Source organism: Eublepharis macularius, chromosome 9 (genome assembly GCF_028583425.1).
Source record: "Eublepharis macularius isolate TG4126 chromosome 9, MPM_Emac_v1.0, whole genome shotgun sequence".
Classification (NCBI taxonomy): Eukaryota; Metazoa; Chordata; class Lepidosauria; order Squamata; family Eublepharidae; genus Eublepharis; species Eublepharis macularius.
This window is the reverse complement of record NC_072798.1, coordinates 72,350,112-72,364,569: the sequence shown is the minus strand read 5'-3', so window position 1 is coordinate 72,364,569 and position 14,458 is coordinate 72,350,112. Positions and strand designations below refer to the sequence as shown.

General features: G+C 41.7%; 1 protein-coding gene across 1 annotated transcript in view; it reads left to right on the top strand.

The window, feature by feature from the left end:
* CNTN1 (contactin 1) overlaps window positions 1-14,458 on the top strand; it is a 233,015-nt gene that overhangs the window by 151,582 nt on the left and 66,975 nt on the right. Inside the window, exons 12-15 of the mRNA XM_054987779.1 lie at window positions 1,027-1,144; window positions 1,826-1,976; window positions 6,766-6,893; window positions 7,850-8,025. Coding sequence (XP_054843754.1) covers window positions 1,027-1,144; window positions 1,826-1,976; window positions 6,766-6,893; window positions 7,850-8,025 — 573 coding nt within the window. The remainder of the gene's footprint in view (window positions 1-1,026; window positions 1,145-1,825; window positions 1,977-6,765; window positions 6,894-7,849; window positions 8,026-14,458) is intronic.

The following is a 14,458-nucleotide window of genomic DNA, read 5'->3' as shown; positions in this document are numbered from 1 at the left end:
GACTACCTGTGCAATATTAATATATAATATATAATATATACATTAGATTTCAGATTTTTTTGCAAGCTTTGGGCATTTTTCAGGTTTGTAGGAAAATCTTTCTTGTCCATTCATGGCTCCAGTCTCCAGATTTAAGCATCCTCAGATCAGGGCCACTTACATAAGATGGTAATAGTGGTGAATGCAGAAAAAACTAATGCACTGAAAAGGTTACTTCTTGTCTGTGTCTTTTATAATGACACCATCAGTGCTAAATATATTACCCACATGCCCTCCTCCCCAAAGGCAATCAAATCTAAACACTGAAACAGGCTTCTCCATGCAAATCCTTTTGCAACAGTATGCTACATATGTTGATCCCCTGGCACGATGCCCACAACCAGCTTTTTTTCCTCATCCATTCACTGAGTTTAGAGCTACATGCACAGTATCAAAGAGCTGATTGTCAGTACCTTCCATCAACTTTGACAAAGCTGGCCATCTGTTACAAGGATGGGGGTAACTGAATCTGACTAACACGTCCTCCAGTCCAGTTCATGTAGAGCTACGTTTTTGACACTAGCCTACCCTATCTTCAAAACTGGTGCCTGGCACTGTCAAAAATGTTAAATTGACCATATGCTGGGTGCACAAATCAGCCAACTCACTTCTGCATGTGCAGATTGTATGTGCTGTCTTGGCTCCAAGGAATGAGTGACCAGAAGGCAAACCTGGCCAGTAAGGAAGATTATTTTAAATTTTAAATGGAAATGAGAGCACCTTTAGAATTTAGACAAGTGGGAACCTGCAAGGAACTTGCAGGAGCAGCCACCCCATTTCCTCCCCTCTCCCCCCCTCCTCTCTCTCTCTCCCGTGTGCTCTTTCTTCTCTTTTTCTCCCTCCCCTAATGCCCACTGTCTCATACATGCACATGGGTTCACTTTCTCTCTCTCCATTCCCCCAAACCATAACTTTTTCTCTCTCTTCCTCATCCACTATGAGTCCTTAAAACTACCTGGTGCCTTAATTGTGTGTTTTTGTTTTCAGTACTGGAAAGGAGAACTGAGACTTTATGACCTGAAGTTTGATGATGCTGGGATGTATCAGTGTGTAGCTGAAAACATACATGGAATCATCTATTCAAATGCTGAGCTGAAAATTATAGGTTAGTGAAAACATATCTATTGTTTGAAACCACCTCCATTAAATAAATAAAAATGGCATAAATAGGGCTGGAAACTTGGGTTGGTTTAACCAGCAAGTTAGTCAACTGAAGATAAACCTGCAAGTACTCATATCAGTAGGCTTTTCCTCACTTGTTATCTTTTGAGGATATTTGGGTTCTAATGTGATAACAGGTAATGTATACCTTTTCTTAATAAACTGTATGTTATCTCATATTTCTTTCAGGAGTTCCAAAATGGCACTTTTTGATGTTTTAGTAAGATGTAATTTATATGGTTTGATAAATCAATTAAAATGAAGATGATTAACCCAATAATCTCTTTAAACAATTGGAACTGGCTTGGTAGATCAGATTTCCTTAGTTCAGTAGCACATAATATTTAGTGTACTAAATGAAAATGTTATATGATATATATCGTTCTCTGTCATTGTCATCTGCCGGTGGGTAAAGAAGGCTTTTATGTTAGGTTTTGTGTTCCCTCACTGTCACTGGCCCTCCTTCTTCTTTGTTTGTTTGTATTTAAATATTTTATTTAATGGTTTTAAATTATACACCTATATGCATATTTTAACGTTGTTTTGATTGTTCATTCATGCATACGAATATTTTAAATAAAATAAATAAATATCTAATAATATACATGCATGTTTTTCTCTGCAGTTCTGCCTCCTACCTTTGAATTCTATCCCATGAAGAAGAAAGTCTTGGCTGCTCGGGGAGGCCAGGCTATAATTGAGTGCAAACCGAGAGCTGCTCCTAGGCCGAGGATCACATGGAGCAGAGGGACAGAAATTCTTGTCAACTCCACCCGGTCAGTAATCATTCTGTACAGACTAGTCTCCTTTTTTTGAATCTCGGATCGCTCATTAGACACAAGTTCTACCAAATCACTTTCAGATTTTGCTAATTTTCTGAAATATTGAAGAACATGTACTGCTATTTAATAATAATAATAATAATAATAATAATAATAATAATAATAATAATAATATGTTTATTGCTTTTCCGGCCAAAGCCATAAGCCATACAAACACCAACAAAATATGAACTGTACACTTGAACATACCCAATTCACATAGACATAACTCGTCATTATCACTTTAAACTATCTAAACTCATGAAAATCTTGTTTCTTTATCGCCGTGGCTAAAAAAGAAGCCACTATAGCAGAGGTTTGATTGTCAGGAAAGTTATCAGACAATAACACTGAGATTGCCCAAGGAAGGAAGGGAAGCTTTTCTTTTAACATAATAGGAATAATAAATCTCTCTCTTGTACTGTTATTTAACCTGGCATATAAATGGAATGTGACATAACCAGCCATGCGTTGATTCATTGATCTGGTAGAATGACTATATGTTAAATGATGCACATTTCTAAAATCTACCAAAGTTTTAGAAAATCCAAAAGAGAACCCGAACTAGCAGAAAGAGTACTAATAAGTTTGTTCTTACTGTGGCTGCAAACTTTATTTTTAGTAATAAAGTTGATTGATAGAATGTGTGTGTTTTAAACCTGTATTTTGTTGACACATGCAGCTAGATTTTTGATAATACTCATCTCTTGTTTTTCTGGCTCACACTACTATTTTACATAGGACTAGTTCTGCCTCAGAAAGCTGTTGAGTACTACTCTTCAGTCCATGCAGGTTTTCCACATGATCTATTTAATTTTTTAGTAACTTCCACTTTTGCTGTGTTAGCCACCTCACAATTGGTGTATAGGTAAAGGGGATTTCCCCAAACGCTCATTTTCCCACAAAGGCAGTTCTGTCTGGTCTGTGTTCTGCTCCCTAAAAAATAATAAATCAATATTTTTATTAAAATATTTATATCCCACATTTCTTCAAGGTTCAAGGTAGCATAGAAATCATAATTAAAACATTACAATATAAGACCAACAAAGTAAAATGCCCAAATAACACCCCCCAGGGTTATCAGACCCGTAGCACCGGTGGGGAATTCCCTGCCCTGACTCTTGTTTACCACCACTGCTTGGATCAGTGGTGAGAGAATACTTACACAGTGAATGTTGGGCCAATGGCATGATGTCACAGCCAAGAAAACCCTAGTAGTGAAGACAAGTCTAGGAGTGTGCAATCCAGATCCAGGATTCAGGAAAAAGCTTGACTTTTGCTGATTTGATCACCAAATCAAATCAGATAATCTGGGATCCAATCTGGGAACCCTGATCCCCCAAGTAAATCTGAGTAAATCCAGGAAACTTTACTTCAGCCTCTGGCTGGCTCTTTCCTGGGCTTTTCCCACTTTTTTTCAAGTGGAGAGGGGGAGGAGGGGGAGGAGAGTGAGGCAGAGACAGGAGGGAGAGGGAGTGAGGCAGAGTGGGGAGTGAGCAGCCTTGTCTTCCTGGCTTCTGTGAGTGACACTGGTTCAGTTGGGCTACGTTGAAACAGTGTCCCTTGCTTCAGTTTGGTTTGGATGGATTCTCTGACTGCTTTGATATGATTCTCTGGTTTGATTCACTTTGATTCTTCTTGCCTCATTTTGGTTTGGGTGGAATTCTCTGCTTTGACATGATTCTCTGATTTGATGTTGGTCACCTGGATTCACTTTGAATCTGGGGGGATTCTGTCCATTCCCTTGCTTCAGTTTGGTTCAGTTGGGTTTTCTCTTCCATTTAGAAGTATGCCTTTGACCACTAGCAGCCTTGCCCCTGTGTGTTTCTGCCTAAGAGCCTACTTGGAAATGTTTCCCTCATAGGAAACAATGGAGAGTGGCTGGGACCTCCTTCAGGGGCCCATAGAATTGGACTCGGAGGTCCAGTCTTCCTGAAACTTGAGTGGTATTTAGTGGACAGTCAGAAGTAGGGTTCCTGCAAACTTAGTGGAGTTAGCTTGAAAAATAGCTCACTCAGCTCCCCAGATAGCCCCCAGAGAGTTGACCCTGGTCACAATACAGCCTAGTAGGGATAGGGAAATTTCCATATTAAAATAAATGTTGGAATTATTATTCGTTGTTACATTTTTCCAAAACAAACTTCATATGACATGCCTTGCAGGGCCAGATTGACGGGGGGCAGGGGGGGGTAGTCTGCCCCCGGCACTGCCAAAGAGGGGGCGCCAGGTGCAGCTGCCACCCCAGGAGTGCACAAGCAGCAAGACAGGGGGTGTGCTTGTCACATGCCCCTGGTCCTGCAGAGTTGGCAGCGGCAGTGCGGGTGGCTGGGAGGCTGCTCGCGCCATTCGCTTGCCCCGCAGGACAAGGGGTGGCCGGCTTGCCACGCGCCCCTTGTCCTGCGGGGCATGCAAAAGGCAGCACGGGTGGCTGGGAGGCCGCCCGTGCCATTTGCCTGCCCTGCAGGACAAGGGGCACATGGCAAACCAGCTACCCCTTGTCCTGTGGGGCAGGCGAATGGTGTGGGCGGCCTCCCAGCCACCCATGCTGCCACTGCCAGCTCTGCAGCATGCTGGGACAGCTGGCTTGCCACGGGGCAGCACATGCCACCTGCGTGATGACGTCATGAAATGATATTATCACGCAGCGCCAGGAGCGCGCGCGCGCTGTGCACGTGCGTGAGGGGCTGGACTTCAGTTGCCCTGGGCACCGGCAACCATAGATCTGGCCCTGATGCCTTGATTTATGTGACAACAGGCTGGTAGAGTCAGATTTACTCCGCTTAAACAAAGTAGTATAGAAAAAAATGAAAAGGAGGGTTTATAAAAACGATTACTTTGCAAACATCAAGTATAACAGATTGTCCATAATTCCCTGACTGTCTTAATTAAATTTGTTTACAAAAAGTAATCCATGTTAGAAACATCCATTGCTGCCAATGATTTAGAGAGATGGAATTCTTAATGTTTTATAGCTCAAGGCCACTAAGATGTAAGAACTCACACTTTGTAATTGACTTCAATGGACACGGCATGACTTTCTTTCAGACACACACTGTCAGCCTCTCGGGCATCTGGATAGCAATCTGGGTATATTGAGAGAAAAGCAGTACATAGGCCTTTGAAGACCAAGATGGGTAGCCATGTTAGTCTGTCTGTAGCAGTAGAAAAGAGCAAGAGACCAGTAGCACCTATAAGACTAACAAAATTTGTGGTAGGGTATGAACTTTTATGAGTCACAGCTCACTTCTTCAGATATAGCTAAAATGTTAGTCCATCTGTTCTTGGTGAGTGGAGTGATTGCAGAAGCCAAATGATAATGGCTGGTGAATAGACCTTTAAAAGCAGACTGGGGTGTGGCTTTAAGATCTCAATTCCGGACCTTCTATTGTGTTCTCCACCTTTCCAGGATAAATGTTGGAATAGGGTGCTGGTGGTAGGGAAAGTTGTCTGGTAGTAGGAAGTGCTAGCACCATCATGAACAATTGTAAGCAGCACCCCAAATTCAAAAGTTTTGGGGCTTAGTTTATAATTAGTTGCTGTTTTTCAATGCTGAAAATATTTGTTTCTGAACACTTTTCTTCTGTAACTATAATACAATCTATTGTCGAAGGCTTTCACGGCCGGAGAGCGATGGTTGTTGTGGATTTTCCGGGCTGTATAGCCGTGGTCTTGGCATTGTAGTTCCTGACGTTTCGCCAGCAGTTGTGGCTGGCATCTTCAGAGGTGTAGCACCAAAAGACAGAGATCTCTCAGTGTCACAGTGTGGAAAAGATGTTGGCAGGTCATTTATATCTACTCAGGAGGGGTGGGGTTGGGTTGAGTCATCCTGTAAGAGTTTCCCAGGGTGTGGAATGCTAATGGAGGGAGGCTTCACTGTATCCTGAGGAGGTTCTTTTGCATATGGATTGGTGCTTGATGTGCTAATCTTCTCTGCAGGGCTATTGTCGGGTATAGAGTGTTGTGTTCGCCTGGTGTTAGCCTGGAGTATACCGTATACCCTGCAGCTGTGGACAAGTTTACATCGGGACCACAAAGCTTAGCATCCAGACAAGAATAAAAGAACATGAAAGGCACTGCAGACTTGGCCATCCTGAAAAATCAGCAGTGGCTGAACATAGCCTAACTCAAACAGGACACAGTATCCTATTCCAGGACACTAAAATACTTGACAACACTTCCAACTACTTTGTCAGACTGCACAGGGAAGCCATTGAAATTCATAAGCATAAGTACAATTTCAACAGGAAAGAAGAGACTTTAAGAATGAATAGAGCATGGTTTCCTGTCCTGAAAAACACCAGGCTAACAAAACACTCTATACCCAATAGCCCTGCAGAGAAGATTAGCACATCAAGCACCAATCCATATGCAAAAGAACCTCCTCAGGATACAGTGAAGCCTCCCTCCATTAGCATTCCACACCTTGGGAAACTCTTACAGGATGACTCAGCCCGACCCCACCCCTCCTGAGTAGATATAAATGACCTGCCAACATCTTTTCCACACTGTGACACTGAGAGATCTCTGTCTTTTAGTGCTACACCTCTGAAGATGCCAGCCACAGCTGCTGGTGAAACGTCAGGAACTACAATGTCAAGACCACGGCTATACAGCTCGGAAAATCCACAACAACTATAATACAATCTGTTTAAGGGGAAATTCTGATGTATAATTTAATAATGTCTCTGTTGGACAGGCATTGTTTCTTCTGAAATAATTTATCCAATAAATTTTCTTTCAATAGGATGCGTATTTGGTATGATGGAAGTCTGGAAATCATTAATGTCACAAGGACCGATGCAGGCAACTATACATGTTTTGTAGAAAACAACAAAGGAAAAGCTAACAGTTCTTCTACTCTTGTAGTCACAGGTAATTAGTTCATTGCAATAGAGGCTAAATTCACAAAACATAATGTTGAATGCCGCCAAATCATGCTCAGATCAATCAACATTAGAATTTCTGGATCAATTTTATAATGCATTAATCCAGATGTTTTGAGCAACATAACAGGTCTATGTTAGACAAGTAGCTGATGTTTCCTCAGAAAAATGAAGAGAGAATTCAATCACATCCCAGCCACCAAAACATCATTTTACTTTGTTCTCTCCAAAGATGGGAACTTTCTTGGACTCTCTGTGTGGATGTGTGCATTCATTTGAAGATGAATGAAACAAATAGGGAAAAGCCCTATTAGATTTATTATATGTATATCTCTGCTGTCAAGTCACATCTAACTTATAGTGGTGGTGACACCATCAAGGATTTGCAAGGCAGCTGAGGAGCAGAAGTGGTTTGCCATTGCCTTCCTCTACAGAACAACCCAGTCTTCCTTGGTGGTCTCCTACCCAAGTACTGACCAGGGCCAACCCTGCTTAGCTTCCAAGATCTGATGAGATCAGGCTATACCATGCCACCTTTTAATTAATTTTATGAGTGTAAGGAAAATGAATGGATATATCAATGGATGATATTTCATTTCCAAATGAAATCCCATCCAGAATGATTGGCTGTTTTTCTTCTATCCTTCTGTCTGCCCTTACCCCACCCACATACTGAGGTGACTGTTGCTGTGGTGGTACCAGGTTTCTATGGGCTGTCTGGGAGGACACCTGGCTAGCCAATGGGAAGGCAAGATCAGCATTTCTCTTTTGAAATGCTGAAATGGTCCATAGTGAAGTTTTTATTTTGTTTATGTATATGGAAAAACAGATATGGATTCTTAGTTACTGTGCACATAACTGGTTTAGTTATTGTGCACTGGTTTGTATGTGCACAATAAGTAAAGAACATCATATGCATTTCCACTTTTTCTTTTAACTGCCCAGATTCTACAAGAATTACTTTAGCACCGACTAATGTAGATGTCACTGTTGGACACAATGCTACCATGCAGTGTCATGCAGACCACGATCCCACTTTGGACCTGACTTTTATTTGGACTCTCAATGGATACCCAATCGATGTTGATAAAGAGAGCGATCACTATGAAAGGAGCATCATGGTAAGGCTTCTGTCTGATCCATTTGTCAAGATTAAAAAAAATATTCTAACTTTCTAATTTGTTGGAAATGACTAGTCTTATAGGAAGTGAAATCTGGGTTGTTAAACTTTTTTTATATTAACAGTTTCCTCTGCATGAAGATAATTTGCTGCTTTGGAAAATCTTTATGTGTGGATGCCTTGTAGAAACCATCCAAGCAGGGGACCTGTAAAGACTTGTGGGTTTTTGCAAGTCAATGTGGGTCTTTGCAAGTCATTTGCAGATCCTTTCCTCTTTCCCTTCCTTGAAAGCCCCATAGCCTATTTCCTTTTCCTGCTTCCTTCTCTCCTTCCCTTCCACAAACCAACCTCATCTTTTTATCTGCCCCTCAAACCAATCTTATCTGCCCGACAGCTATATTTATTATTTATTTAGTTCACTTATACCTGGCCATTCTCCACAGTGGGGACCTAAAGCAGCTTACAGCATTCTCTCCTCCATTTATCCTTACAGCAACCCTGTGAGGTAAGATAGGCTGTGAACATCTAACTTGCCCAGGGTCACTCAGTGAGCTTTTAAGGGCCAAGCTAGAAGTGATGAATTACACTTGAATGGCAAGTGAACAGACTCACATGTATTCCTCCCTGTTCACTTGTGCTCCATGCAATTGCGTGGAGCACAAGTGGAGCACAAGTGGAGCACAAGTGAACAGGGAGGAATACATGTGAGTCTGTTCACTTGCCATTCAAGTGTAATTTGTCACTTCTAGCTTGGCTCTAAGACAGAATGATGATTTGAACCTGGGTCTCCCAGATCCTAGTTTAACACTCTAACCTGTCTTTAATGTGGTGGTGGTGGTTGAATGGTAGCAAGCAACTGGGCCTGGATGAGTCATGCAAAGTTGCTGTTGGGCCAGGTCCAGATTAGTGAAAACATCCTTGGAAGGGCTTGACTCCCCCCACCCTGCTTTTTACTAACAGAAACCAAGACATGAAGGCTGGCACTACTGTTGTAGTTGCCTAGCAATGGCCACTGAAGAGAGACATTCACTTATGAAAGCTACCGGTACTGTCTCTGTTTTTTTTAACCTGCAATGTATTTATTGATAAATTGGTTTATTTATTTATTTAATGTCATTTATAGTCTGCCTTTCTGACTGAGACTCAAGGTGGATTGCATAGTGTGAGATTAGCACAGTCAGTTTCAAGGGCATTTGAAGAGGCTGGAGAATACTTGTCAGAGATGCTTTAGGCTGATCCTGCACTGGGCAGGGGGTTGGACTAGATGGTCTGTATGGCCCCTTCCAACTCTGTGTTTCTATGACATTTCCATAATCAATGCCATAGGGTAATAAACACAATTTACAAAGACATAGCATTAGTAAGAATTAGTAAGAAATGCTGAAACAGAACATATGCAATTCTAGAGCTGACATTAGACCACACGAAGCACAGGTAGCTCATAGGAGCACCTATTTAAAACAACAGATAGTACGTAAAGAAACATAGTGGTGAAGTCTATGGTCCTTAACTCATTAGCAAAGCATCTGAGAGCCCCTCCCTGTAGTACAAAGGCCTTTTTGAATAACCTGTTTTTTTAAGAAAGACTTGTCTATTCATGGCTCCAGTCTCCGGACTGAAGTCCAGAGACAGATTTGGACACATTGAGAATTAAATATATTGATTGTTCGTGGATAATTACAGAACTCAGACATTAAATTTAGCAATTCCAAGAGTCGCCTATTTTTCGTTACTGTCCCTTTCAGATATTCTGGCTCCATATAAGATCCACTACTTATGCTGCCACATCAGTAGCACTTTATTTCATATTAGTAATATATTCATCCAGAGTCTATTTCCAGGTTCAGGTTGCTCCTTCCTCACTTCCAGAGGTTTGGGACAAAAACATTGTATTTCCATCATACCATAAGCCTTTCAGGCTCTTCTGCAGTGATATATAACAACAACAAAAATCTTCTTATGGCCAAATTAGATAGTACATCTTTATACCATTCAACAACATGTAGTATCAGACAAGAGCACTCCCTCTTTCCATGCACACCTTGCAAGTCTGCTTTATCTCCAGCACCATCAGGCAAGCAAATAGGGAAACGGTGTTCCAATAGTGTCTTTATACGTACTGTTTAACCCATATAGGCTTGGACCTCATGGTCAATTGCTGAATTTTATCTGGGGGATTGATGGGCCTATGAGTGTTGGATGTGGGCATTATGCTTTTGTGTGGGCACCAGGTGGCTTTAGTGATGAGGCAGAATCTTGAGTTGAGTTGGATGTTAAGGTGCACATTCATGCTCTCACTTCTACTGCTAGCAGAGCAATCCACTTGAAATGTTGCCTAATGCATAACATTTCGCTTGTTCTGCAGAAGTGTCTTCCTTGGACTAGAATAGCACACAGCAGTTTCAGTGGCTTTGTAGCTCATGTAGATCTTCTGTTGCAGCTGAAAGAGCTGAATTTTGCCAGGGGCAGAAACATGAGTATTTAACTGCTCACCATCAGGCCTAATCCTCAGGACCTGTTTTCAGTATCAAGGATTGTATCTCCCAGATTACTGACTGATAAGCATTATCTTAGACTTCTCTGGTTTGGGCAGAAACTCTTGAGTATCCTATAATGTATTCCTGTTGCTGCTAAATGTTCAAAGATATTTCTAACATATCTAAAGTTATGGGATGTGTTTTACAGACAGACTTGAGTCTTGGCACTTCTTGTTGAACAAATAAAACACTGCTCATGGTGGTGGGTAGTTAGTGCTTGGTACAGAGGCTGGAATGCATCTCCACCCAGATATCAGGGAGCTCACACTAGAAGTACACTCGCTTCTTCAAGCGCTTATTTCCAAAGCACAATGTGTTGCTAAAGTGAACGCAATGTAGTAGCCTACCATGTGACAAACATTCCTCATATACTTTGCTTTAAAAAACAAGGCATCTAAAGAAGTAACCTCTCGCAAAATCTTGTTTCTACATAAATCAGCACACATTTAAACATTCAAAAAATCAGATTACATAGCTACAAATACTCCCTGACACTGTATTCTCTCATTCTGTTGGTTATTTAAAGATTTCCCCCCCTTTGGAATTTCATCTACATGATGGAATAGTAGGAACCATGCTGGAATAATACCACCTGCCATTCAAATCACGCTGTCATATAAATGGAGCTGTTCTAATGAACACCTGCAAATAAGATTGGACATATTTCTACAACAATGTACAACACTTCATAAAACCTGAAACATCAGGGGGAAAAAAGACAATATTCTCAGTCTGTAAGGTAGAATGGAAAAATAATTAAAACAGAGAATATTTTCGCTGTTATGTTTTCCGGGCTCTGATTCAGACATCCTTAAATGTAACAGTAGGTTGCATGAACAGAGTGTGATTTATGTTTGGATTATGAAAGACACATTTATGCTACAATAAAATCGATATGACCATTACAACTAAGGATATTCATTGGAAGAAGCAACATAGAAGCAACAATTGCTGTTGCTGTGTTAGTTCTTTAACAGTATGAAGTGAAATGTCTTCAGTGTACTGAAAACTGCACTTTTGACATTCCTAGATTTTGCAGTTGTTTTTGCATCCAACACAAGCAACAATAGAAGAAATTAGATCTTCTAGATCTTAACCACAGGTATGCGTGGAGTAATGGTTTATTTACCATCATATTAAAAAAATTCTCCATATCTTTACGCAGTGATTGTGATGTGTGGAGATGCTTGGGCTGCACCCAGTCATGACTAGGTATGTGCTGTTCGGGAATCCAATTCGGAAAAAAATCCCGAATCAGACCCGATCCGTAAAGATGTGGGATTTCCGAATCGGGGCCCGCATGCATTCATAATGCTTCGGAAAGCTTCAGGGCTGAGTTTAAAGAGCCTTTGCAAGCAGCTGCAGAGCCCTTTAAACATCACCCCTGCCCCAGCCCCCCACCCTCACCCACCCCCACTTACCTTTGCAGCAGTGGCGGCAGCGGTGGCTCTGGCCCTCCCTGCCGCCTGCGGGGCCACAGAGTGGCAGAGGAGGCAGAGAAAGCCCTTCCTGCCCCTCAGATTGCTGCCGTGGCACTGCGGCCATTTGAGGGGCAGGAAGGGCCAGAGGAGGAGGCTCCGGCCTTTCCCACCGCCCTGCAGGCTCAGGAGGCAGTGCAATTGCAGAGGAGTCGGCTGGCTCCAGGCTGTCACAGCTTCATGCTGCCGTGCATGCTGCCGCCGCCAAGCTGATCACCCTCCAGGTAAGTGGGTGGAAGTGGAGGGGTTGCCCCAGGGGTGGGTGGGAGGTGAGGGTGGCTTCAGAATGGCTTCAGAGGTAGCTTGCTGCTTCAGAATTATGGTATTTCCGAATTTTTTCCCGCTTCAGGTAAACCTGAAGTGGGAAACCTGAAGTGGGAAACCCACATCTTTTCTGGATGCACACCCCTAGTCATGACTGTATTATGCAAGCTCAGGAGAGTCCAGTGATGACTTAACAGACTAGTTGCCATGTAAAGGACATTTGAATCCTATAATGTATAAAGCAGACCAGGAGTATGAGTCATCCACGTAACTATTAGGCACACAGTAGACACTTCTAAAATTACTGTCTACTGTAATTACTCCAGAAAAAATTACTGTTTAAAATGACTGCCATAGCTACAAAAGAAAATACTCAGTTATACTTGTGAATATTTTCTAGGAAATAGGGTAGAAGAGTAGCAATCAGTGAAAATGTTCCATAAAAATCTTGAACACTACATTAAAAGGATAGTGGCCTTTCCTTAATGACAGCATCTTATATATAATGGTCTCCACTTTTTTCACACCCGAAATGTTTTGTTGAGCAATACTACGACATATCAAATTACCTATTTAAAAACTAATACTCTGATGGATTGTGGTTTAATAAACATGTAAAAGCCTCTCCCCTAAACTTGGTGATTTTCCCTAATGTAAGTTTCCCAGCAGTATACCTTTACCCCTGGCTCCCAATTTACGTAGAGCCTTTTCTCTGGCCAGATTTAATGTTCTTCCTTCAGCCATTTTATCTGGCAGAGTTCATGGGATTCCTTATTATAGCAGGTGTTGTCCTTGTTTGATGGACTGTGTTGAAACTGTTTCCTATGTTCTTCTCCGGTGCCCTTTTTATCTGGCGCCAGGCCGGGAACTTCTACATCCTATATTAGCCCAACTTTCAGAGTTTTCTGATGATTTTAAAGTTCAGTTCCTGCTTGACAACCCAGATGGGGAAATAACTGAAATAGTAGCTAAGTTTCTCTACAGTGCCATGGCTATACGCCCTGGCAAGTAATATTCTGTACTGGTTTTGCTGCACCGTTGCCCTGCTCCTATCTGTATTTTAATCTCATTTTGTATGGAGTCTCTGTATTTAAAATTTTATATTTTATATATGCCAATAAAGGCTTGCTTGACTGACTGACATGTAAAAGCACATTGTGTGTTTTCTATCAACTGTCACACTGCTGTTTTCTGTCATCATCAACATGTTCCTGTTCACTCTCTTTTGTTCTCTGTGATTAATTTATTGTACAACGCTTCTCCCTATGTGGTACATGTTTGCTAGCTGCTACTTTTATTTGTTTTCAGTTACTATCATTTTTCCCTGTCCTGATTTCTGTTTTTGTTTTGTTTTTCACTCACACTCATACTTTCATTTCCCATTTAAATTCCTACATTGTTTTTAGACAATTGGTTCAGTTCCCTCAGGCTGGAAATACATCTTAAAAGGGCTACTCAAGTTTTCTGAATAATGCTTCTATGGAAATGGAGAGGCATTTGCAAAACAGAATTGGTGCTAGTGATCTTTCTGCACCAATATTATCCAGTAGTTTTAACCTGTTTTATTTTCTGTTGGGCTCCAAGACTTTGTGGAGAGGCTGTGGCTTAGTGGCACAGCATATGTTCTGCATGCAGATGGTCCCAAGTTCAGTCCTCAGCATCTCCACTTTGAAGGGTCAGGTCGCAGGTGTTGTGAAAGACTTCTGCCTGAGACCCTGGAGAGCAGCTGCCGGTTAGAGGCAAAATATTAATTTTGATGGACCAGTGGTCTGACTTGATATAAGACATGTTCATATGTCCTCTCAGCCTCCCTGGAGGCATTAACTGGTGGGCAGGAGCAGTGAACAGTCAGAAGCACTTACCTTCCAGTTCTTTCATACTAATTCTGTCATACACATTAGCCTTTCTAAGGCATAAACTGGACTAGAAATGTACAGTTGCTACGGTAATGTGTCTTTCTGCCATTAGAAACTATTGTCTATCTCCAGTCCTATTGTAGTTGAAGGCTGTATCCACCAGGTGGCACCTTTGCATTAAAATTTCTATTTTCAGTTGGAGTACAAATCTGTATGTGGGTGTGGGTGTGGGTCTGCACAGCTTTGATGCATAATAACGTCAGAGTGGTGAAATGCCATAAAGACAAAAAGATCAAGTA